The sequence below is a fragment of the Ailuropoda melanoleuca genome, chromosome 16, assembly GCF_002007445.2.
Source record: "Ailuropoda melanoleuca isolate Jingjing chromosome 16, ASM200744v2, whole genome shotgun sequence".
Classification (NCBI taxonomy): Eukaryota; Metazoa; Chordata; class Mammalia; order Carnivora; family Ursidae; genus Ailuropoda; species Ailuropoda melanoleuca.
Window position 1 is genome coordinate 28,637,485 of NC_048233.1, and position 24,374 is coordinate 28,661,858.

Genomic DNA, 24,374 nt, shown 5'->3' on the forward strand with positions numbered 1-24,374 from the left:
TGTATGTACTCTGTGCATATACTTTGTATTTTACCTCATTAAATATTAGCATCACATTGAAATGCAAAATTTTGCCCAAAAAGCAGAGAGTGGAAATGAGCAGTCTACTTTGTTCCTTGAGAGAAGTACTTTTAATTGTCAGGTCAGTCTACACTCAAAGACTTTTTTCCCTAGTAAAGGATTTCCTAGCAACTTTTTGTCTTTGGTTAAAAAAACATATTTTTAATGTGTTTAGTTGTGAAGAGGCAACCCAAAGTAATCCTATATGTCTATCTTCACTTTGAAGTTCATCATGAAATTTAATCCAGTGTATCACATAAAATGTTGCATTAGCATGGTCCTTAGGGTTTTTCTATTTAGTTTGTTGAGCTAAATAATCAGGAATTGTTAAATTGCTCGATCATTTCATGAGAAAAAAGCATATTCTGAGCTTAAGACACAGAAACAAAAAACTGACCTTTATGTTAGCTATGTGAATGTATCTGAGTGATAACATTCACTGTTTCTGAAAATGTTATCAGAAAATTGCTAAAACTACTACACTAATCATGAATATAGAGTGCTGTTAGGACAAGTAGCATGAGTCCTAAATGTAATCTTGGATATGGAAATTTCCTGACAAAGGCAGCTTTGTGGATGAAATTAGGAAGTCATAAAATCATATTATAAAATTCCAGATTTTGTTTGTATTCTCCTTTGGATTTATGTTTTGAATCCTAGTGTCCCCCCCACCCCCTAAATAGTATTCACTCCTGTGTGCTTCTCTTCCTTCAGGACTTTATCTGTGTAATACCTAGCTAGCTCATGGGTATACATAGTGATTTGTAGAGACTCAATCTGATGCTTTTATTGTAAAATTTTAACATACATTGTGTCTGAGTGCTATTAGCAGTACTAGAGGTTTCTGTGTTAATTTGGATTCCATTGATTTGAAACTTACAGTGAGTTGGATGGTATATCTCAAGTCAGGAGGACAGAGTTGGCATCTTTTTGGTTATCTAAGATACATTCAAGCAGATAAATCCTAAGAAAAAGATAAAAAGTCAGGATATTCAGAGAATAGTGTACTTTTCTTAGCAAGTAAGTAATAATAATTTGTAACTAATTTCTGTGTTGAATTTTGTCATTACCATGTTTATTTTAAAAAGTGTGGTGACTCAATAATTTAATGATTTATTGGATGTAGTCTACGTAAATGTGAAGGGGGAAACTTTTTAGGTACTAAACATAATTTCTTATTGCTGTTTTTATCAGTTTAGTAAATGATGAAATAAGACAATTATTGGTTATTTCATCTAAAGTTTAAAATAAGAAATTTCTAAAACTAAGCTTTGAAATTTCTATTCTGACAAGATTTCTTAGCTCTTCAATGTTCCCTGCACTTACTTTTTTTTAATTGAAATATAGTTGGTATACAACATTAAGTCCATTTCAGGCATATAACATAGTGATTCAACAAGTCTATACATTTTGCTTTGCTCACGACAAATCTAGTTACCATCTATCTCCATATGATACTATTACAATACCATTGATTATATTCTCTGTGCTGTATCTTCCATCCCTGTGACTTCTTCATTCCATAGCTGGAAGCCTATACCTCCCACTTCCCTTCACCCATTTTGCCCCTTCCCCACACCCCTACATTTACTGCTTATTTTAGTTTCTGAGGTTTGATTCATTTCAGGACCCTACACTATGTGGTCATCTATCACTCTCATCCCAGATTACCTATGAACTTTTGTTTATTTAGTCTGTCTTCTCTATAGAATTATAAGCTGCAGGAGGACAGAAACCACATTTTCTTCACTTGTACATCCTGACAGTCTGGAATACTTTAGACAATAAATATTTGTTTAAAAAAATCAGTAAATGTCAGATATGCCTGGCATGATTTGATAAATTCCATGTGCTCCTGAGTATTCTTTATTATAGAATCCATGCAATGTAGATACTTTTTGGGGTGTCTACCAGTCAATGTCTGAATTGTTTCTTCTCTCCCTCTCCAAATGGATTGATTCTAACTTATGCTCCTGCCTAAGATGGGATAACTGAATTTACCCTCCCATTTAAACAAAACAAAAATAACCAACCAACCAACAAACAAAACAGACAAAAGACATGGCATAAGGTAGCAAAGAACAATGATCCTCAGAAATGTTATCCCTGGGAGATGGGAAATAGATGAGGCAAGATTTCTCAAGTTTTACTGCCTTGAGAGTGCTTCTAGTCCACAGCTCAGGGAGGAAGATCTCAGGAGCCCAGAGGACTCTCTGAGTTGAGAAATCAGAGATCATTGTGGTTAGGATTTGTAGGACAGAGTACCAGAGACAAGAGAGCTGCAAAGAGATCCCCAGAGATCTGCAGAGGGATCCTCTATAGAATGCTGATCATTGTTTGCATATAAGGAAACTACCCAAAGGTTTATCATGATAAACCACTGATATAGATTATAAGAAACAATGCCCAGTGCTTAAAGGGAATAGTATTGTTTTCTGAGTCATGGGACCTTGGGGAGAATACTCAGAATGATTTTTGCCTTCATAGTACAGAATAAGTAGCCCTAGACTGAGCAATGCCTTGGACCTACCTAACAAATCATAAAAGCAACCTGAGAGGTACAGTTTTCACATAATTTCTAACTGCATCTTGGAACAAAACTTAGTATTTATAAGAATATGAAACTATCCAGTATCCAGCAGAATAACATTGACAATGTCTGACATTCAATCAAAGATTACTAGGCATGCAGAGAAACAGGAACATAATCCTTAATGAGGAGGATAATCACTTGAAACCTAACCAGAACTAACAGGCATTGTAATGATCAGAAGACATTAAAACAGGTTATTATACCTATATTACATGTGTTTAAAACAACAACAACAACAACAACAACATACTAAAAACAGACCTGGGAGATAAAAAGAAGACCAAAATAGAACTTCTAAAAATGGAAACTATGAGATGAAAAACACACCAGCTGGCATTAATGGCAGATTAGACATTGCAGAAGAAAAGACTAAGAAACTTTTTTTTTTTAAAGATTTTATTTATTTGAGAGAGGAAGTGCACATGCATGCAAGAGAGAGCATGGTGGAGGGGGAGCAGAGGGCAAGGGAGAAGCAGACTCCCTGCTGAGCAGGGAGCCCCATGTGGGGCCCTATCCCAGGACCCCAGGATCATGACCTGAGCCAAAGGCAAATGCCTAACTGACTGAGCCTCTAAAAGTCTAAGGAACTTTTGAGCATAATAGAAATTATCTGAAATAAAATGAGGGTAGGGGGACAAGACTGAGAAAAAGTGAAAAGAAGGTAAGCGAACCTTGGACAACTTTAAGCAGCCTGATATAGTTTACTTGTAATCCTTGAAAGGGGTGGAGACAGAAAAAAAATTTTGAAGGAATAGCCAAAAAGATTCCAAATTTGATGGAAACAATAAATCCATAAATGCAAGAAGCTCAGAAAACTCCAAGCACAAACACTGAGAAAGTTACACAGAAGCACATCATCATCACAGTGCTCAAAATCCATGATGGAGAGAACATCTAAAAAGCAACCAGAGCGGGGCGCCTGGCTGGATCAGTAGGTAGAGCGTGCAACTTTTTTTTTTTTTTCTTTTGGCAGAGAGAGTGGGTACAAGCAGCGGGAGTAGCAGAGACAGAGGGAGAAGCAGCCTCCCTGCTGAGCAAGGAGCCAGATGCGGGACTCAATCCCAGGACCCTGGGGTCATGACCTGAGCTGAAGTCAGACACTTAACCAACTGAGCAACCCAGGCGTCCCAAGCATGCAACTTTTTATCTCAGGGCTGTGAGTTCAAATCCCACATTACATGAGGAGTTTACCTAAATTAAAAAAAAAAAAAAAGGCTGCCAGCAGGAAAATGATACCATACATAATGATACCATACATTGGAGGAATAAAGATAAGGGTCTTTGACAACAGATTCATCTGAAACAATGCAGGTGAGAAAACAAAGGAGCAACATCTTTAAAGTACGAAAACAAAACAAAAAAACCCTAGAATTCTATATCACTGAAAATATCTTTCAAAAATAAAGGTGAAGTAAAAACATTTTAGACATTTTCAGATGTACAAAAGCGTAAGAAGTCATCCTCAATAGATGGGCTTCCCAGTACCCTGTTGATTGGGCCCAGATGACTTAATCATAAATAGGCAGACCTTACCTGGGCCAATCCAAATATTAGTCTTCTAGGACTAATATTACACTGTATGTTAACTAACTGGAATTTAAATAAAAACTGAAATACATCCTTCTAGGAATGTGAAACTTGAACTGAGAAAATCATGTTACTGTGTGAAATTGGGCTTACGTGTAGTAGCCCAGGGTAACCGAATAACATAGAAGGTTGTAGACACAGAAAGAATAGTTCATGAGATGAAACATGGAGGCGAGAAGCAGACATTCCCATGGCTTTTGGTGGCCTTCCAATTCCCAGTTCTAGTCTTTCTTGAGACTGAGTTGCAGACCTGCATTTCGAATCTGTGAGAAACCATTCCATCTTTAGAATAAATTTACCTCTTTTCAACATGTTTTTGGATACTTGTCACACACACAAAAGAAACAAACCCTAATTTTGTGTTTATTTTAGTGTAAATTACACTGGGGTTGTCACGTCTAGGCATAAGAACAGAAAAGAATAGAGGGGAAGGAGGTTAAGATGGCGGAGGAGTAGGGGACACCTTTTTCAGCCGGTCCCCTGAGTTGAGCTGGATAGGTACCAGACCAGGCAGGAATATCCACGGAATCAGCCTGAGACGCAGGAAGATACATCTGGATCTCTACAAATGAACATCTCCAGCGCTGAGTATCGAGGTACGAAGCGGGGAGCCGTGAAACCGCGCACAGATATCGGAAGCTAAACAGAAGGGGGAGGGAGCCGCCGTGTCAGGGCGCCGGGAAGCGGTAGCCACCTGCAAGGGGGAGCGGACAGACCGCGGACCCGCACGCTTGAGACAGCAGGCTGAGAAGGGAGCTCCGGGAGCGCACGCGGGACGGCTGGCGGTTGGCGGGCCACCTGCACGGGGGAGCAGGCGGACTCGCGGACGGCACCCGCGAGACAACAGACTTAGAACGCGAGCTCCAGGAGCGCGCGCGCAGGGCGGCTGGCGGGCCACCTGCACCGGGGAGCGGGCGGACCGCGGACCCGCACTCTGGAAACGGCAGACTGAGTCCGTGAGCCGGGAGCGTGCACCACCAAGCATCTCACGGAGCTCCGGAGCTCCGGTGTGCTCACTGGATCGAGGCTGAGACCGGGAGCTCCGGGAGCGTCCGCGGGGCGGCTGGCGGCTGGAGGGCCACCTGCACGGGGGAGCAGGCGGACTCGCGGTCAGCACCCGTGAGACACCAGACTGAGACGGGGAGCTCCGGGAGCCCGCGCGGGGCGGCTGGCGGCTGGCGGGGTTGGAAACACAAAGGACAGAGACGTGCCGGCCCTGGAAGTGAGGGCTGGGACGCCGGGTGTGGGGCGCACAGCCCGGGATGCTGCAGGGTTGAGCAGCACCAACAGAAACAGAGTTAAAGTGGCCAGAACATCAGTGGAGAACGATCCGCGATCCCTCTGTTCTGAGACAGAGGCTGAATTTCAGCCGCTGCTGCTCTCTCAGAAGAGGCATAGCAAACCGCCAGGGAAAGCCGCCAGAGAACAAAAGCCCGGAAATACCGGCTCACAGGGTGCCCATCCCCATCCCCCCTCGCAAGGGACACAGAGACTCTACCCAAACAGGGTTTTCTGAGTACCGGCAGGCAGGCCCCTCCCCCAGAAGGCAGGCTGAAAAATCAAGAAGCCCACAACCCGGAGCGCCTGAGTGGCGCAGTCACCAAGCACCTGTCTTCGGATTAGGGTGTGATCACAACGCTCCGTAAGGAGTCCTTCATCGGGCTTCTCCACCGGGAACCTGCTTCTTCCTCTCCCACTCCTCTGCTTGGGTTCCCTTTCTTGCTGACTGTCTCTCTCTCTCTCAAATAAATAAATAAACTCTTTAAGGAAGAAGCCCACATCCCTAAGATCTCTATAAAACAAGGGCGCACGGCCTGGGTCCCAGTCAACACTTGGGCTCTGGACAACCCTGCAATCTCTCTTCATCAGAATGACGAGAAGGAGAAGTCCCCCCCAGCAAAGAAAAGATAATGAGTCTGTGGCCTCTGCCACAGAATTGGCCTCGGCCACAGAATTAATACATATGGATGTATCCCAATTATCAGAAATGGAATTCAGAGCAACAATGGTCAAGATGATGAGTAAACTTGAAAAAAGCATCAGAGAAAGCGTTGCTGAGAATATAGAATCCCTAAGGGCAGAAATGAGAGCGAATCTGACAGAAATTAAAAACTCAGTGGGCCAAATACAGTCAAAACTAGAGGCTCTGACGGCCAGGGTCACCGAGGCAGAGGAACGCGTTAGCGAATTGGAGGATGGGTTAGTAGAAGAAAAAACGAAAATAGAAGCTGGTCTTAAAAAAATCCACGCCCACGAATGTAGATTACGGGAGATTACTGACTCTATGAAACGATCCAATGTCAGAATCATCGGCATCCCTGAAGGGGTGGAGAAAAACAGAGGTCTAGAAGAGATATTTGAACAAATTGTAGCTGAAAACTTCCCTAATCTAGCAAGGGAAACAAGCATTCGTGTCCAAGAGGCAGAGAGGACCCCATCCAAGCTCAACCAGGACAAACCTACGCCACGGCATGTCATAGTGCAATTCGCAAATATTAGATCCAAGGATACAGTATTGAAAGCGGCCAGGGCAAAGAAATTTCTCACGTACCAAGGCAAAGGTATCAGGATTACGTCAGACCTGTCTACAGAGACCTGGAATGAGAGAAAGGCTTGGGGGGGCATTTTTAAAGCTCTTTCAGAGAAAAACATGCAGCCAAGGATCCTTTATCCAGCAAAGCTGTCATTCAGAATTGATGGAGAAATAAAGACGTTCCAAAATCGCCAATCATTAACCAATTTCGTAACCACGAAACCAGCCCTACAGGAGATATTAAGGGGGGCTCTATAAAGGTAAAAAGGCCCCAAGAGTGATACAGAGCAGCAAGTCACAACCGATACAAAGACTTTAAAGAGAAATGGCATCATTAAAATCATATCTGTCAATAATCTCTATCAATCTAAATGGCTTAAACTCTCCCATAAAACGCCACAGGGTTGCAGATTGGATAAAAAGACATGACCCATCCATTTGCTGTCTACAAGAGACTCATTTTGAACCCAAAGATGCATTCAGACTTAGAGTAAGGGGATGGAGTACCATCTTCCACGCAAATGGACCTCAAAAGAAAGCTGGAGTAGCAATTCTCATATCAGATAGACTGGATTTTAAACTAGAGGCCATAGAGAGAGATACAGAAGGGCACTATATTATTCTTAAAGGAAGTATTCAACAAGTGGATATGACAATTATTAATATATATGCCCCCAACAGGGGAGCAGCAAGATACACAAGCCAACTCTTAACCAAAATAAAGAGACATATAGATAAGAACACAGTAATAGTAGGGGACCTCAACACCCCACTATCAGAAATAGACAGAACACCCTGGCAAAAACTAAGCAAAGAATCAAAGGCTTTGAATGCCATACTCGACGAGTTGGACCTCATAGATATATATAGAACACTACACCCCAGAACCAAAGAATACTCATTCTATTCAAATGCCCATGGAACATTCTCAAGAATAGATCATGCTCTGGGACACAAAACAGGTCTCAGCCAATACCAAAAGATTGAAATTATCCCCTGCATATTCTCAGACCACAACGCTCTGAAATTGGAACTCAACCACAAGGAAAAACCTGGAAGAAACTCAAACACTTGGAGGCTAAGAACCATCCTGCTCAAGAATGACTCGATAAACCAGGAAATCAAAAAACAAATTAAACAATTTATGGAGACCAACGAGAATGAATACACAACGGTCCAAAACCTATGGGATACTGCAAAGGCAGTCCTAAGGGGGAAATACATAGCCATCCAAGCCTCACTCAAAAGAATAGAAAAATCTAAAATGCAGTTTCTATATTCTCACCTCAAGAAACTGGAACAGCAACAGAGGGACAGGCCTAACCCACTGACAAGGAAGGAGTTGACCAAGATTAGAGCAGAAATCAATGAATTAGAGACCAGAACCACAGTAGAGCAGATCAACAGGACTAGAAGCTGGTTCTTTGAGAGAATCCATAAAATTGATAGACCACTGGCAAAACTTGTCCAAAAACAAAGAGAAAGGACTGAGATTATTAAAATTATGACTGAAAAGGGAGAGGTCACGACCAGCACCATTGAAATTGCAAGGATTATTAGAAACTTTTATCAACAGCTATATGCCAAAAAACTAAACAATCTGGAAGAGATGGAGGCCTTCCTGGAAACCTATAAACTACCAAGACTGAAACAGGAAGAAATAGATTTCTTAAATAGGCCAATTAACTATGAAGAAATTGAGTCAGTGATAAACAACCTTCCAAATAATAAAACTCCAGGCCCAGACGGTTTTCCTGGGGAATTCTACCAAACATTCAAAGAAGAAATAATACCTATTCTCCTAAAGCTATTTCAAAAAATAGAAACAGAAGGAAAGCTACCAAACTCATTCTATGAGGCTAATATTACCTTGATCCCCAAACCAGGCAAAGACCCCCTCAAAAAGGAGAATTACAGACCGATTTCTCTAATGAATATGGATGCCAAAATCCTCAACAAGATCCTTGCTAATAGAATCCAACAGTACATTAAAAGGATTATCCATCATGACCAAGTGGGATTCATACCTGGGATGCAAGCATGGTTCAACACTCGCAAATCAATCAATGTGATACATCATATCAACAAGAAAAGACTCAAGAACCATATGATCCTCTCAATTGATGCAGAAAAAGCATTTGACAAAATACAGCATCCTTTCCTGATTAAAACCCTTCAGAGTGTAGGAATAGAGGGTACATTTCTCAATCTCATAAAAGCCATCTATGAAAAGCCTACTGCAAGCATTATTCTCAATGGGGAAAAGCTGGAAGCCTTTCCCTTAAGATCAGGAACACGACAAGGATGCCCACTCTCGCCACTATTATTCAACATAGTACTAGAAGTCCTTGCAACAGCAATCAGAAGACAAAAAGGGATCAAAGGTATCCAAATCGGCAAAGAAGAAGTCAAACTGTCTCTCTTTGCAGATGACATGATACTCTATATGGAAAACCCAAAGGAATCCACTCCCAAACTATTAGAAGTTATAGAACAATTCAGTAAGGTGGCAGGATACAAAATCAATGCCCAGAAATCAGTTGCATTTCTATACACGAATAACGAGACTGAAGAAAGAGAAATTAGGGAATCCATCCCATTTACAATAACACCAAAAACCATGCGTTACCTTGGAATTAACTTAACCAGAGACGTAAAGGACCTATATGCTAGAAACTATAGATCACTTTTGAAAGATATTGAGGAAGACATAAAAAGATGGAAAAATATTCCATGCTCATGGATTGGAAGAATTAACATAGTTAAAATGTCCATACTACCCAGAGCAATCTACACTTTCAATGCTATCCCGATCAAAATACCGAGGACATTTTTCAAAGAACTGGAACAAATAGTCCTTAAATTTGTATGGAACCAGAAAAGGCCCCGAATCTCCAAGGAACTGTTGAAAAGGAAAAACAAAGCTGGGGGCATCACAATGCCGGATTTCGAGCTGTACTACAAAGCTGTGATCACAAAGACAGCATGGTACTGGCACAAAAACAGACACATCGACCAATGGAACAGAATAGAGAACCCAGAAATGGACCCTCGGCTCTTTGGGCAACTAATCTTTGATAAAGCAGGAAAAAACATCCGGTGGAAAAAAGACAGTCTCTTCAATAAATGGTGCTGGGAAAATTGGACAGCTACATGCAAAAGAATGAAACTTGACCACTCTCTCACACCATACACAAAAATAAACTCCAAATGGATGAAAGACCTCAATGTGAGACAGGAATCCATCAAAATTCTAGAGGAGAACATAGGCAACAACTTCTATGACATCGGCCAGAGCAACCTTTTTCACGACACATCTCCAAAGGCAAGAGAAATAAAAGATAAAATGAACTTATGGGACTTTATCAGGATAAAGAGCTTCTGCACAGCCAAGGAAACAGTCAAAAAAACTAAGAGACAGCCCACGGAATGGGAGAATATATTTGCAAAGGACACCACAGATAAAGGACTGGTATCCAAGATCTACAAAGAACTTCTCAAACTCAATACACGAGAAACAAATAAACAAATCATAAAATGGGCAGAAGATATGAACAGACACTTTTCCAATGAAGACATACAAATGGCTAACAGACACATGAAAAAATGTTCAAAATCATTAGCCATCAGGGAAATTCAAATCAAAACCACACTGAGATACCACCTTACGCCAGTTAGAATGGCAAAGATAGACAAGGCAAGAAACAACAATTGTTGGAGAGGATGTGGAGAAAGGGGATCCCTCCTACATTGTTGGTGGGAATGCAAGTTGGTACAGCCACTCTGGAAAACAGTGTGGAGGTCCCTTAAAAAGTTAAAAATTGAACTACCCTATGACCCAGCCATTGCACTACTGGGTGTTTACCCCAAAGATACAGACGTAGTAAAGAGAAGGGCCATATGCACCCCAATGTTCATAGCTGCATTGTCCACAATAGCCAAATCATGGAAGGAGCCGAGATGCCCTTCAACAGATGACTGGATTAAGAAGCTGTGGTCCATATATACAATGGAATATTACTCAGCTATCAGAAAGAACGAATTCTCAACATTTGCTGCAACATGGACGGCACTGGAGGAGATAATGCTAAGTGAAATAAGTCAAGCAGAGAAAGACAATTATCATATGATTTCTCTCATCTATGGAACATAAGAACTAGGATGATCGGTAGGGGAAGAAAGGGATAAAGAAAAGGGGGGTAATCAGAAGGGGGAATGAAACATGAGAGACTATGGACTATGAGAAACAAACTGAAGACTTCAGAGGGGAGGGGGTGGGGGAATGGGATAGACTGGTGATGGGTAGTAAGGAGGGCACGTATTGCATGGTGCACTGGGTGTTATACGCAACTAATGAAGCATCAAACTTTACATCGGAATCTGGGGATGTACTGTATGGTGATTAACACAATATAATAAAATAAAAATAAAAAAAAAAAGAAAAGAATAGAGGATTTAGCATTTTTAGGCCAGTCATCTATTTAGGACACGCGTCATGATTTTCTGAACTGTAAGCCCTTAGATTTCTGTTGAGTCATGGGAGAAATAAGATGCTATAGCTTTTAAAGTTAGTTATCTTTCTCAGTATCTAGAATGCCCAGGCAGCCAGAAATTGTTGAAGAACTGAAGAGAACAGTTGCAAGAGCTTCACAGTGTTGGTGTATGGGTCCTGGAGAACTTAGGGTTTTCCGTATGGACTGTTAGCATCCTCCACAAGATGCCCCTATGCTCTGGTTGGTATTAGATAGAGTCTTTGACTTTTGCTCTTTGGTTAATCCCTAGTCTTTTTAAAAAAGTTTTTAATTCCAGTTAGTTAACATACAGTGTTACTAGTTTCAGGTGTACAATATAGTGATTAAGCACGTGCGTGCAACACCCAGTGCCTATCACAAGTGCCCTCCTTAATCCCCATCACCTCTTTCACCCATCCCTCTACCCCACTCTCCTCTGCTAACATCAGTTCGTTCTCTAATTGTCTTTGTTTTTGTCTTTCTTTTTTCCCCTTTGCTCATTTGTTTCTTAAATTCCACATATGAGTGGAATCATGGTGTTTGTTTTTCTCTGACTTATTTCCCTTAGTATTATACTCTCCAGTTTCATCCATGTCATTGCAAATGGCAAGGTTTCATTCTTTTTTATGGCTGAAAAATATTCCTCTGTGTGTGTGTGTGTGTGTGTGTCTGTCCGTTTCCTTCAAAAATCAGTGGACACTTGGGTTGTTCCCATATCTTGGCTATTGTAATAATGCTGCTAGAAACATAGGGGTGCATGTATCCCTTTGAATTTGTGTTTTTGTATTTGAATTCCTACTCTTTTATAAGCCTTTTAAAATCTTTTTTTAAATCACTAGTGTTTTTTAAAAGAATTTATTTATTTATTTATTTATTTATTTATTTATTTATTTATTTATTTATGAGAGGGAACAAGCAGGGAGGAGGGGCAGAGGGAGAGAGAGAAGCAGACTCCCCACTAAGCAGGGAGCCCAACGCAGCACTCCATCCCAGGACCACCACCTGAGCTGAAGGCAGACGCTTAACTGACTGAGCCACCCAGGCGCCCCTTATCACTAATGTTTTAAAACCAGTATCAGTGTGATATTTCTCAGCTTCTGAGTCTATACCAAATGCTTGTTTTGATTTCCATGGGTCTGTAGTTGTAGCCTAGGTTTTATTAGGTTTTATTTTCTTTTATATAACTCAGTAGGATCATACGCATGCTTTTGACCAAATATTTTGTTGCTAAATATCTTTAATTGACTAGACTTCAATTTAGAGTCTTAGAAAATTTAAATCTTTAAACAGTTGCTCTTTTTATAATCTTTAATGTTCTTGTTTCTAACAATATATCTTGTGATTCTTTGTATTTTTCTTCCCTTTTGGGTGATGTGACAGAATGAAAGTCTTTTATGAAGGCTTGGTGATCCTAAATATCGTTTGGCGGTGTTTTGACCTACTTAGTGTGGCTCTTTGTGCTAGAGAGCATGTTTATTCCCAGGGTGACTCTGCTACAGAATTGCCCCGTGTGAATGCTTTGAAACTTCCTACTTGCCAGATCTTTTATTACACGAACACACTGAAGCAGCATGTAGCCAAAAAGCAGTGAGGAAGATTGTATTGTTCTTGACTTCCTTGAATTAAGACATTTTATTCATCTAGTGTTTTCTACAGATTGTTTGTCAGTAATGTCCTGAACAAGGATTTTGCAACAACAGTTGCTTGCATGTGTGTTCGTTCTCAGTATGTTTGCTGTGGTGAGAAACAACCTTAGTCATTTTAATAGGGCATTATACTTTCATGTAAAATTTTACTTTATACTTCAGCTTTCTTAAGTGTGTGGCTCTATAAAATATAGCAGTGTAATCTTTTTTGATATTTAAAGATGATCAGGTCATTGTATTTAAACTTAGTGTACATTTTCCATGTTTGCATTTATTTAATACTCCATTTTTTGTGATTGACAGCAGAATATTTAGGTCATTTGCTTGATCTCTTCAGGGTTGGGTCATTTGCAGTAGACATTTTTACCTGTTTCAGTTTTTGGGGGGGGGGGCGGTGTTTAAGATTTATTTATTTATTTATTTTAGAGCATACATGCAGGGGGAGGGGCAGAGGGAGAGGGAGATGGAGAGAATCTCAAGCTGACTCCGAGCTGAGCACGGAGCCCAACCCGGGGCTTGATTTCACAACCCTGAGATCATGACCTGAGCTGAAACCAAGAGTCAAATGCTTAACTGACTGTACCACCCAGGTGCCCCTCCATTTCAGTTTTTTTTTTTAATGCAGGTATATATTTACACAGAAATGAGAATCACTTAAAGTAAAAAATAAGCAGGGCACATTCTGTTTGGTGGCTGTCAGCACTTGAACTTGAGGCTATGGGATGTTGTGGAAACTAGACAATTGTGATGACTGTCCTATTTTTATGTACTTTGGCCTCTAGGAGGCAGCATGATCTAGTGAAATTTCTGCATCCTCAGTAAGGAAACTTGGTCCTTTGTCATTTTATGAACTTTTCAGTATGAAAGTGTTTGCCCCCTGATTTATAAAGTTACAGTGGGAACAAGTTAACAACTGATAGTCACAGACTCCTAGAGAAGGAGATTTTGTGATTGTGTTGTTTTCTTTTGTGAGTAATTAAAAAAGGAAAAAGATTTATTGTGATTGCCATAGTAGTAGCCTAATGATTGAGAAAGCTAAGGAATTAATAACTTTAATGGAGAAGTACTTTTCCATTTGCAGATCACAGTTTTCTTATGTAAATGCTCTCTGAGCATTACTTTCATTAATAGTTTGGGACTTTTATTTCTAGCTGGTGTTTTTGCTAAAGTACTATATTAAGTGTTAAGTATCATTTGATTAAAGTTATTGGCAAATGTTATGGCTCTCTTATAGCTATTAAACGCTATCTAAAATTGGCTGGAATTCAAGAACTTACATTATGTTAGTATTTTCATTGTAATTATACTTTTGGGTATGATCAAAATGCGCTCATGACATACAACTATTGCTGGCTTCAGGAGAACAGGAATTGTGAATGTGTTGTCTGGGGACGGTGGGTGAACAGCCTTCCTTGATCTGTTTTTCTTTTCCTGTTCTCATGGCCCCTGAATAATTGCTATTTAGTAACTTGGAATAGAATAATATAGTAAAGAATAATGCCCCTGGGTTTTCCTGGAATTGCTACTTTTAGGATGTATTCTGCTCAGAGCTCAAAAGTTGATTCAGGAGGCAAAGGAACTTGTGGGAAGATTTATTTATAACCTTATTTATGAGATTGAAATTAATTTAATTTTCGATCTGTTTCAACCCAAACCTCATAAAGTTCACGTCATGCTCTTTTGACCTCGAATGTACTTAATCCAGAAAGAATTAACCAAATACTGGAAGAACTGATAAATGTGAAAGAAAATTAGAGTACCATATATTCTAAAGAAGTCCAGTAGTTCTCTTTCCACAAAAAGATAAAGTCCTTTAAAAAATTGAAGTCTAAAAAAAATTTTTTTAATTTTAAAAATGAAGTCTGAACGTAGAATCTGGCATTTTCTCTTTTGAATGGTCTGAGGCTTCTTCCTCTCCTTTTGTTTTTGAGACACAAAGGTCTTCAGTCACCTAATGTGCTGGGCTTCTTTTGCATTTTTTTAAATGTTCATTTAATGCTTATTATTTCTGTATTCACAGGGTGATACTTGGGACAAAATGGAAATGGGAGAACTTGAACTGGTATAACTTGTTCTGACTTCTGTAATGAGCAGGCATGTACATGAAGGAATTAAAGTATCTGGAAATCTTTAGATTTTAAGAAGCAAAATAGAGCTTCTATTTTCAACTTTTCATGTATTCTACATTATGTCACTAGAAACTTACTTATAGGAAAACAGTTTCTACTAAGAAAAAGTGTCTCTTAAAGTATTCTATTTTAACATTTTTTAGTTTCTTGTTTTTCTTTAACTAGAAATCAGTTGTTGTTGTTGTTGTTGTTGTTGTTTTAAGAATTCACTTATTTGAGAGTCAGAGAGAGAGAGGGAGAGAGAGGGATAGCCCAGAGGGAGTGTGAGAGGGAGAGGCAGACTTCCCACTGAGCAGAGAGCCTGCTGTGAGTCTCCATCCCAGAACCCAGAGATCGTGACCCCAGCCGAAGGCAGAGCTTAACCGACCAAGCCACCAAGGCGCACTAGAAATCAGAGTTATATGAAGGAGAATGCTTGTGAAACATTATGTATTTTAGCCTAAGTGTATCTAGGATTATTTTTGTCCATTAACTTAATTCAAGACTGTTACACCTGAAATAATAATGCTTTAAAGATGCCTTGGTCCTCTTAAGATGGGGAATTGCAGTAACAAGATAATTTTCCTTAACATTTACAGCTGTCCTCATTTGGAACCTGGTCTGTCCAGCACACGCTCAAGTATACATTATAAATATATTGTAGTGTTGGTAGTGTGTGGAGTGAAATTTCTAATATCTAACTGCTAGGATCTTTTGTAAGAAAACATGGCCTGTCCTTGGTTTGTCAAATATGGAAAACAATATACTGTTAGAGCATTAAGTGTGCTTCAAGGATATCTTCAGGGGACCCAGCCCTCCAGGGTTGTATTTTGTGGGTTTGTGTTTATGTGTGTGTGTATGTGTACATTTATGTGGAATGGGCTGTTTTCATTAAAATAGTCAGCTTATTAGGCATTATTACAAATACTACATTGTTATTTGTGCCCAGAACATATAGCATGTATGGATAGAATGCAGATTTCAGTGGAAACCAAAGTCCTAGGGCTTAAAGGGACCTTGGAGAGTATCTAGTGCTTTGATCGTCCATCTCTGCTCCCAGGAGCTGGGGTGAAGACTTCCGCTTTTAAAACTGAATAATCAAATGATTAATAATTAAATTCAATAAGGACAGGATTGCTTTCCTTTCTGTTAGATAATGAAGAGCATTTCCTCATTAAAATTTTTCAACTCAAAATTTCTTTTAACCTTTATCACTTCTTTCCATTTATCTATTTGGGAGTACTAATTGAATTCACAGTGCAATCTGTATAGGTCTATATGAATGCAAATTAATGGGAAAAATGCAAAAAGCCCATTTTTTTGTGGCCTTGTTTGCTTTCGGCTGTGATTTTCTTTCTTTTTCTAGTAGATATAATATAGTTACATTTTCTGGTAATGAGAGGCCCGTGTGTGTGATAGAATTGAACTTACTTGGTAAATCAATACTTTATCCACAGGAACATGTTTTGCAAAGAGCATTATGAATTTAAATTGCTCCATAACACAGACAATTATTATAGCCAGTGATGTGGTCTGGTGTTTGTTCTTAGCGATGAAGCCCAGAGAGATTTAATGACTACATTAAGATCATCCAATAAAGACGGGTAGGATTAGAGCTCTATCATGTGGCTTCTGACTTTACGTTCGTTATTCTGGATTTAACAGCAGTACCTCACAGGCATAACTGAATTTGGAGGGATCTTTTTTGTTTGGGAAGTATTCACCTATTCAGAATATAATCCCCGTGTTTACAGATGAGGAATCAGGCTAATAGAGTTTAAGGGATTTGCCTAAAGATTTCTAAACTTTACTAGTTAGAGAAGAAGCCAAGTCGTGTGTTGGAATTGCTGGTCCTTTCTTCATTTCCCTCCTACCCATAGCCAGTTATATGATCAACAGGAATGATGAAATCTCTTGAGTCACCAATTTTTAAAAATTAAGTTTTCAAGTCTTTAGATGCAGGAAGAGCTGGGCCAGCCAATAGCTATTTGAAAGAGATTTGGTTGGTAAATTGTAATTATTTGGGGATGTTTAAATATTGCTATTATAAAGATCACAAACAAAATTAAAAATAGTTTTTCTAGGGGCGCCTGGATGGCACAGCGGTTAAGCATCTGCCTTCGGCTCAGGGCGTGATCCCAGCGTTATGGGATCGAGCCCCACATCAGGTTCTTCCGCACTGAGCCTGCTTCTTCCTCTCCCACTCCCCTGCTTGTGTTCCCTCTCTCGCTGGCTGTCTCTATCTCTGTCGAATAAATAAATAAATAAATCTTTAAAAAAAAAAAAGTTTTTCTTAAGATTTTGTCTTAATTTTTTAAAAAGATTTTATTTATTTTAGAAAGAGAGAGACAGAGCAGGGGGAGTAGCAGGGGGAGAGGGAGAGAGAGAATCCCAAGCAGACTCTGTGCTGAGCACAGAGCTTGACTTGGGCCTTGATCTCACGACCCTGAGATCATGACCTGAGCCGAAATCAAGTCTCACACAACCAACTGAGCCACCCAGGCACCCTGCTTTATCTTAATTTTTAAATTTTATGTCCTTCAACAACAACAACAAAAAGCTTGGAAAAAGCAAGCATGCATTTAAAAATCTGAAAGTATTTTCAAGGAAAATAGATACTTGTTTTGAAACAGTATCAGATAGGTATGAAAAATTAAAACAGTGATTGTACAGCTGGCTCAATTTAAAGTGTCTTATTTATTCCTGAAATATCTTCCTGCTATAATTTTTCCATTCTTTGACGTTCTCAGTTTGATATTTAAAAGAGTTTTTATTTTTGAAAAGAATTCTGGCTAAAACCTAGATTATTGCTCCTATGGTGTCCGAAAACAGATACTCAGATTATTGCTGGGACTTAAAAGGCCTAAGGCTGGTACAGGTTACTGGACTCCGTATGTGCACTTTCTCCATTATATTACACTTCCATTAAAAATGGGGATAAATAAAATCCCCTGTGGAGCAAATACATTTCTTGAATGGCTTATCTTAACTTTAAACATTTGATAGTTGTCATTAGGTTGAATCATTATTTTGCAGCTTTGCCCAGCTCTCTTTGTAACATTTGAAGATTTACCTTTCCACAGAACTTGTATTGAAAATGTTGTAGTAATATGGTGGTAAGTGTTATTTATAACAATATGATGAAGTGATCTAGGAGCTGCTGGGGAGAAGCCATGAAATCTTTCCAGGCCAGTTTATGAAGTAAAAATGGACATTTGAACTGGATTTGTGAGGATTAGTAAGAGGATATCAAACAAGGAACAAGGGACGTAGTTATACTCTGGGTGAAAGAGGGAACGCCTATCTGAGAGGAGCTGAGAAGCATTCTGACCCCAAGCTTTCATAATACTTTGTATAAATCTCTGTTAGAGTATTTTTCATATTATGCTGTAATCTTATTTATATGATAATTGTGCTGGGCATCTGGGCATTTGCAGGCAATGAATGACTGGGTCTTCTTTATCTTCTTCAATGCCTGATGTATAACAGGTAGCCAATAAATGTTTGCTGAATGAGTGAAGATATGCAAGACCATTTGCTCCAGGATAAGGCTTAGTGTGGACATTGGTAAGAGATAAATCTGAATATAGATAATATCCTTACCCATATCATAGGCTTTTTATGCAAGGCTAAAGGGTTTGGATTTTACCCTGTAAGGAGTTATAGTGCCATGAGGATATCTGAGAAGGGAGTGGGTAACATGATCAGACTTATAATTTAGAAAGGTAACTGTTTTAAGCCATGTAGAACATGGAGGAGCTGTATTAAAAGTTGAAGGCCAAGTGGGGTGTAGGGTGTGTGTGTACTTGGAGGTATGTAAGACAATGCAAGTATTGGTAGAAAATATTCGAACTTTTGTTTATTTTTAAAAAATCCTTACCAGCATTTTTTATGTACGATGAAAAATCGTCTCAGTTATTACATCTGTTGATGGTGACTTCCTTGTCTGAATGTTACATTGTCACATCCCATGTGTTAGGTAAGGCTTCCTGAAAGGAGAAAGGCAACTCTGTGACTCAGAGGGGATGGCAGGGCTTTTTTGTCTTTGCTCTTAGTATTTTGCTGAATGTTACAGTTCGTATGTACTTGGTTCAGTGGATTTACACAATATATTGGCTAGCTTTAAACTCTTACAAAATGATACATGAGTGCAAAAATACTCTTAAGGAAACCACAATTTGAAGATAAGACTAACAATAAAATGCAAGTGAATAAGTGAATAGCGCTTACACTTCGAGTAGCTCTGAGTCACATTATGATGTAAAAACAATGACTGTTTAACCTGATAGGACAAGAGCGTGCCAAAAAACTAAAATCAGAATCATCACAAAGATTCTCTGAAGTCTGGATGCACATCTTGTGTGAAATATGAACTTTGGCTTAAGCTTTTTAATGCTTTGAGATATTAAGTAATACCACGAAGCCAGTATTTAAAACTGCTTTTCATTTTCCCTTTATATCCTCTTATTAAAAGTTCTATTTTTGTGTGTTTTATAATATATTAGTATAGCCGTCCATGTATAATTTATAAATGCTCATCTCCTGGCGTGCAGAGTCTGAAGTTTTAATAGGTCGTATGGAAAAAAACTTGAGAGGATTGGTTTAGAGAAAGATGCTGAAAAACTAAAGCAGAGGAGGGTTGGTGATCTGGGTATCTACTTAGATTCTTACTAGGTACTGTAGACCGTATGGTGTCCTTTGTATATTTTCTGTGATAAGTTAACATTACTCCTCTGAAATAGATATTGTCATTTTATAGACAGGAAAACTGAGGTTCAGAGAAATGAAATACCTTGCCCAAGATCACAATTACTGTATTACAGATTGAGTATTTCAGTCCAGTTCTCTTAAAAATTCATGGGCTTTCTACATATTGTTTCAAATAACTAGGGATTTTAAAATGCTATTAACTGTGATAAAGAATACAAGTAACCCATTTTTTTCCAGTAGATTAGTGAATTTTTAATGAAGTTGTATTAATAGGAACCCTACTTGAAACATCTAATCCATATATGATGTCTGTTGTTCCTGTGTCTGAGGGTCCAATATTTATTCACCATGTTTGCAGTTAACATGGATTTTTCTAAGTTTCTGTATGATAATAGAATACCCAGTTAGGAAAAAAATATTTTTCCTTTGGGAAGTCATATGTGCCAGGTACATATGGGGGAAAAAACATAAGCACTATTCAAGCAACTAAAACTGATGTAAATATACAATTTACTGATATACTTAATTAAGCCCTTGTTAGATGAAGGTTTTCATGGCTTCTTATGTATCTCCAGGCTTGTAATGAAAGTTTTCAAGTGATTTCTTCAGTCTTAGCAGCTAACAAGGTGAAGAAAAATGCCTCAGAGCTTAAGAGGCTTTTACTCGATGAGTTTAGTAGTAATATTTCCCTTGATTCATCTGTTTCTCCAGTTCTTTTGATGTATTTTTGCCAGGTACTTTATTTACTGTGAATTTATACAACTAGCAGAAGTGGAATTTGAGTCCACATATTTGCACAGAACACTGAGAAATGCTGTAAAGCAACTGAAGCCTTCTGGGGGGAATTTGAAGAATGTTGTGTATTTTTTAAATGGGAGTATCTGCTTGTTCCCAGTTTATGCCCTCTGCCCTGTGACTATTATTATCTTTGTCTTTTTAAAGGCTTTAACTATGACCTTTTTGTTATGGATTTGGTTTGGTTTCTGCATAATGTCAGGTGGTTAATAACAAGTAAACACTGCATATCTGTCCTGGGAAAGTTGGTAGAAAAATTATTTTTCCATTCTCCATGTGGCAGCCTTAAATGCCTTCACAGCTTACTCCATGGTTTGCCTTTTTTGATAATTGTCAAATATGATAATGCATTACTTCTTTTTCTGCATATTTCTTTTTCATCTATGAGGACGCCACTGTATGCTTGTATTTAAAATGAAACTTAATTTTCATCTAGATAGGTTTGCAAGTATTTTTTAAAAGCTGGAGGCAGTTGTAGTGCAGAAATGTTTGGGACTCTACTTAGATCTTTAGCTAAAGCTGCTCTGCCTCCGTCCCCCGCCCCATGCCTCCCATTGTTTCAAGAAAGTATAACCAGGGCCGCGATAAGGGAGATAATATAACCAACACACAGGCACAGCGCGTAGCTGTGTAGTACCCATTACGGAATGTGTTATTTCCATTTTACATGGGAGGAAACGAGGCTTCAGAGAATTTAAATGTGTTTTCAAGGTTGTACCCCCAGTAATTGACAAACTGGGGACTGATTTCTGACTATGGTCCCATTGCATTAATTTTTCTTGAGAAAGAACCTATATAGAAAAAGTCTTAGCATGGTGTCTGTCACATGGTAGGTTCTTAATAAATGTAGATTCTCCTTTCTCTTTTTCTGAACTTTTCTACCTTTCACTGAAACAATTAAAAAAAACAAAAAGACACCAAGGGAATTAGCTGCTGTTTCCCCCTTTTGGGGGAAGGGGCAACTTGATTAAAAGAAAGGAAATGTGGGGCGCCTGGGTGGCACAGCGGTTAAGCGTCTGCCTTCGGCTCAGGGTGTGATCCCGGCGTTATGGGATCGAGCCCCGCGTCAGGCTCTTCCGCTATGAGCCTGCTTCTTCCTCTCCCACTCCCCCTGTTTGTGTTCCCTCTCTCGCTGGCTGTCTCTATCTCTGTCGAATAAATAAATCAAAAAAAAAAAAGAAAGAAAGGAAATGTGCTACATAGCCTTATGCTGCTTTATCCCTTTTGGGCTCAGCATGAGGGGCCGATTCACAGAGACTTTTCTTTTTAACTCCTGTTACTGAAGTACCGTTGGCACACAATGTTATATTAGTTTCAGGTATATGACATACTGATTCGACAACTCTGTATATTACTCCGTGCTCGCCGTAATTGTAGTTACCATCTGTCACCGTACAACATTATTACAATATTGTTGACTGTATTTCCTGTGCTGTACTTTTCATCCCCATGACTTATTTTATAACTGGAAGTTGGTACCTCCTAATCCCCTTCACCTACTTGCCCACCCCCCACAGAGAGTTTTTCTATTTTGAGTGTAAGTGGGAGCTGACAAGTGCTGTAGAGAGCTAGATGCCATTTGACCCCGTAATAATAAGAGTTATTAAGGAAGGGTTGGTTTGAAGATTTTTTTTTTTTTAAATTAGTGTGTGTTTCTGGAGCTTAGCTTTGCATATAGGCCAGGTGGCTCCTGATGCAAAGAGAGAAGTAAGAGGGAGTTCTGCTAAGTTTTGGTTAGCAAGCTTTGATGTATTTAGTAGGGGTGAGTCTCACGAGGTCCCTTGGGCATACGTGAATGGTCTGTGCGGTGCCATTCATATAGGCTAGCTTGTGAATGCCCCTCCAGGAATCCAGAGTTGTGTAGCACAGCACTTGAATCTAATAGATGGATAATTTCTGAGTAGAGATCATTTTCTACTTGTATGGGTCTTTAAGTCTCTCAAATCCCATCTGTATGTTTTACCATTTAAACAAATGGTAGCAAATACAGTGGCTTCTCAATTGATGGCTCCTCTAGAAGTGACGTTTGTCCTACTGAAGACAGGCTTTGTGAGCTCGGAGGCATCTGAAGGCTAGGGGCCAAGGGGAAAGGCTCGGTGTCAGCAGGGGGCTGAGGAAAAAACTTGATTGGCTGAGGGAAGGGCTCTTGAACACAAGGAGTCTTTTGCTCTGGTCATGTGAATCCTCGGTGCCACTAGGTGGCAGGACAGGCAAGAATCCTAGGCAGACCTGTAAGGTTAGGAAGCCAGGTCAGCCCTACCTGCGGGGGTGGGAGAGGGCTGCGTAGCCAGTCAGGATGCCTCAAGGGAAAGAATTTGTGCCCTGGAGTTTATGTCTCTGCTACTTATTTTAATTCTGTCCTTATTTTAATTCTGATAAAGTTTCTGGTGATGGAATTTATGACTTAGACTGTGTCCTCTTAAAGGCACAAATCATAAAATCTTAGCTGTCAAAACTTGCAAAGTTCTGTGATCAGGGAGTTAAGACACTGTTATACTTACTTTGTAGATTCCCAAATAGAGGTCCATGGAGAAGTCAGCTTTCCCAAGATCTTACAGCAAGTCACTGGCTGTTCCTGCTCACCGAGTTCCAGTTCTGTGCCAAGTAAGCTATTGTTATAAGTGCTGTCTATTTATAGGAAAAGCTAGGGGATGTTCTAAATTATACCTTCTGGTTATCCATAATCCTGAAGGTAGGCCCTATCCTGCCCGAACCAGGCACTGCTGGTCCATGGGTGGTCATGACCAAACTTGTCAGTCCTACGACTTTAAGAAAATGACCTTCATTAGGACCACTTAAAATGCAGAACTATGAAGTGTAACTACCACCTCATGATACTTACAGGATTGGGAGGATTTAAGGGGGAAGTCTAAGTATGTGCCTAGTGCATAATCTAACACCATACCTGGAATTAATGTTTTTTCCTTTGTACCTGCCCTCTCCCTAATGTTTCTTTTCATATCTGCCTCTTGACTTGAAGATATATCAGTTATTTGGACCTATTAATGATCAGTTGGACCAACATGCTAAAGTAGGAGGGAGAAGTTTCTTAACAGTCCAGCCTTTTAAACTGTCTTTTGTGATAGCAATGACCTTTTAAAAAGTAGTGTTACCATCAGTTACTTAGTTTCAAAAGGAGAGCAGTCAGGAACTGTGCTTTTGAATAGTGGTTTTCAAACTTATGAACCACAACCCAGTATAACACTATGTTGTACACGCATGTGTGCATCTGGAATAAAACTTATCCTTTCTGTGTGCGTACGGAACTCCATTTTCTGTCAGACCCGCTAATAGAATGAGACCACTGTTTGAAAAATCTTATGCCTTAGAGAAAAAGATGATAAGAAAACATTCTTTTTTGGCGGATTGGCAATATCCAGGGCCAGATTCAAAATGAGAATGTTTTTAGAAGGTGGGGAGGGGACAGTAAAGTGTCCCCCAAACTGAGAAGACACTTTGAGACTGGAAAATGAAACAAGCTGCTCCATAGAGTTTACACGGAGTCTTATTCAGGGTCACTGACTGATGCAGGGGATCGGGCTGAGGAAGACCTATGGCAGCTGCATAGTTGTTCTCACAAAGTCCAGACCCTAGTCCACAGATTTTATAGAGCGACGGGACACGCGGAAGGGCACTGTAGTGAGTCCTGAGGGTTCACAACCTCAAAGGGTTTGCATGCACCCAGTTGACAGCTACCCTTTAATTAGATCTTGTGGCACCACCTGTGCTTCAGGAAAGAAGGAAGACTTATTTCTAACAGATTCGTGGGAGACCAAAACAATCCTTCCCAGTCTTGGTAGACATCTCTAAGGTATGTATATTAATCTAAAA

General features: G+C 39.6%; 1 protein-coding gene across 2 annotated transcripts in view; it reads left to right on the top strand.

Annotated features, from left to right (window-relative positions):
* The window catches only part of FGD4 (FYVE, RhoGEF and PH domain containing 4), a 207,153-nt gene that overhangs the window by 33,261 nt on the left and 149,518 nt on the right, over positions 1 to 24,374 (top strand). The window contains exon 2 of one of the 2 annotated variants that reach the window (XM_034646144.1): positions 23,052 to 23,147. The exons of the other annotated variant lie outside the window; for it this stretch is intronic. Coding sequence (XP_034502035.1) covers positions 23,052 to 23,147 — 96 coding nt within the window. The remainder of the gene's footprint in view (positions 1 to 23,051; positions 23,148 to 24,374) is intronic. 2 annotated transcript variants of the gene reach the window in all.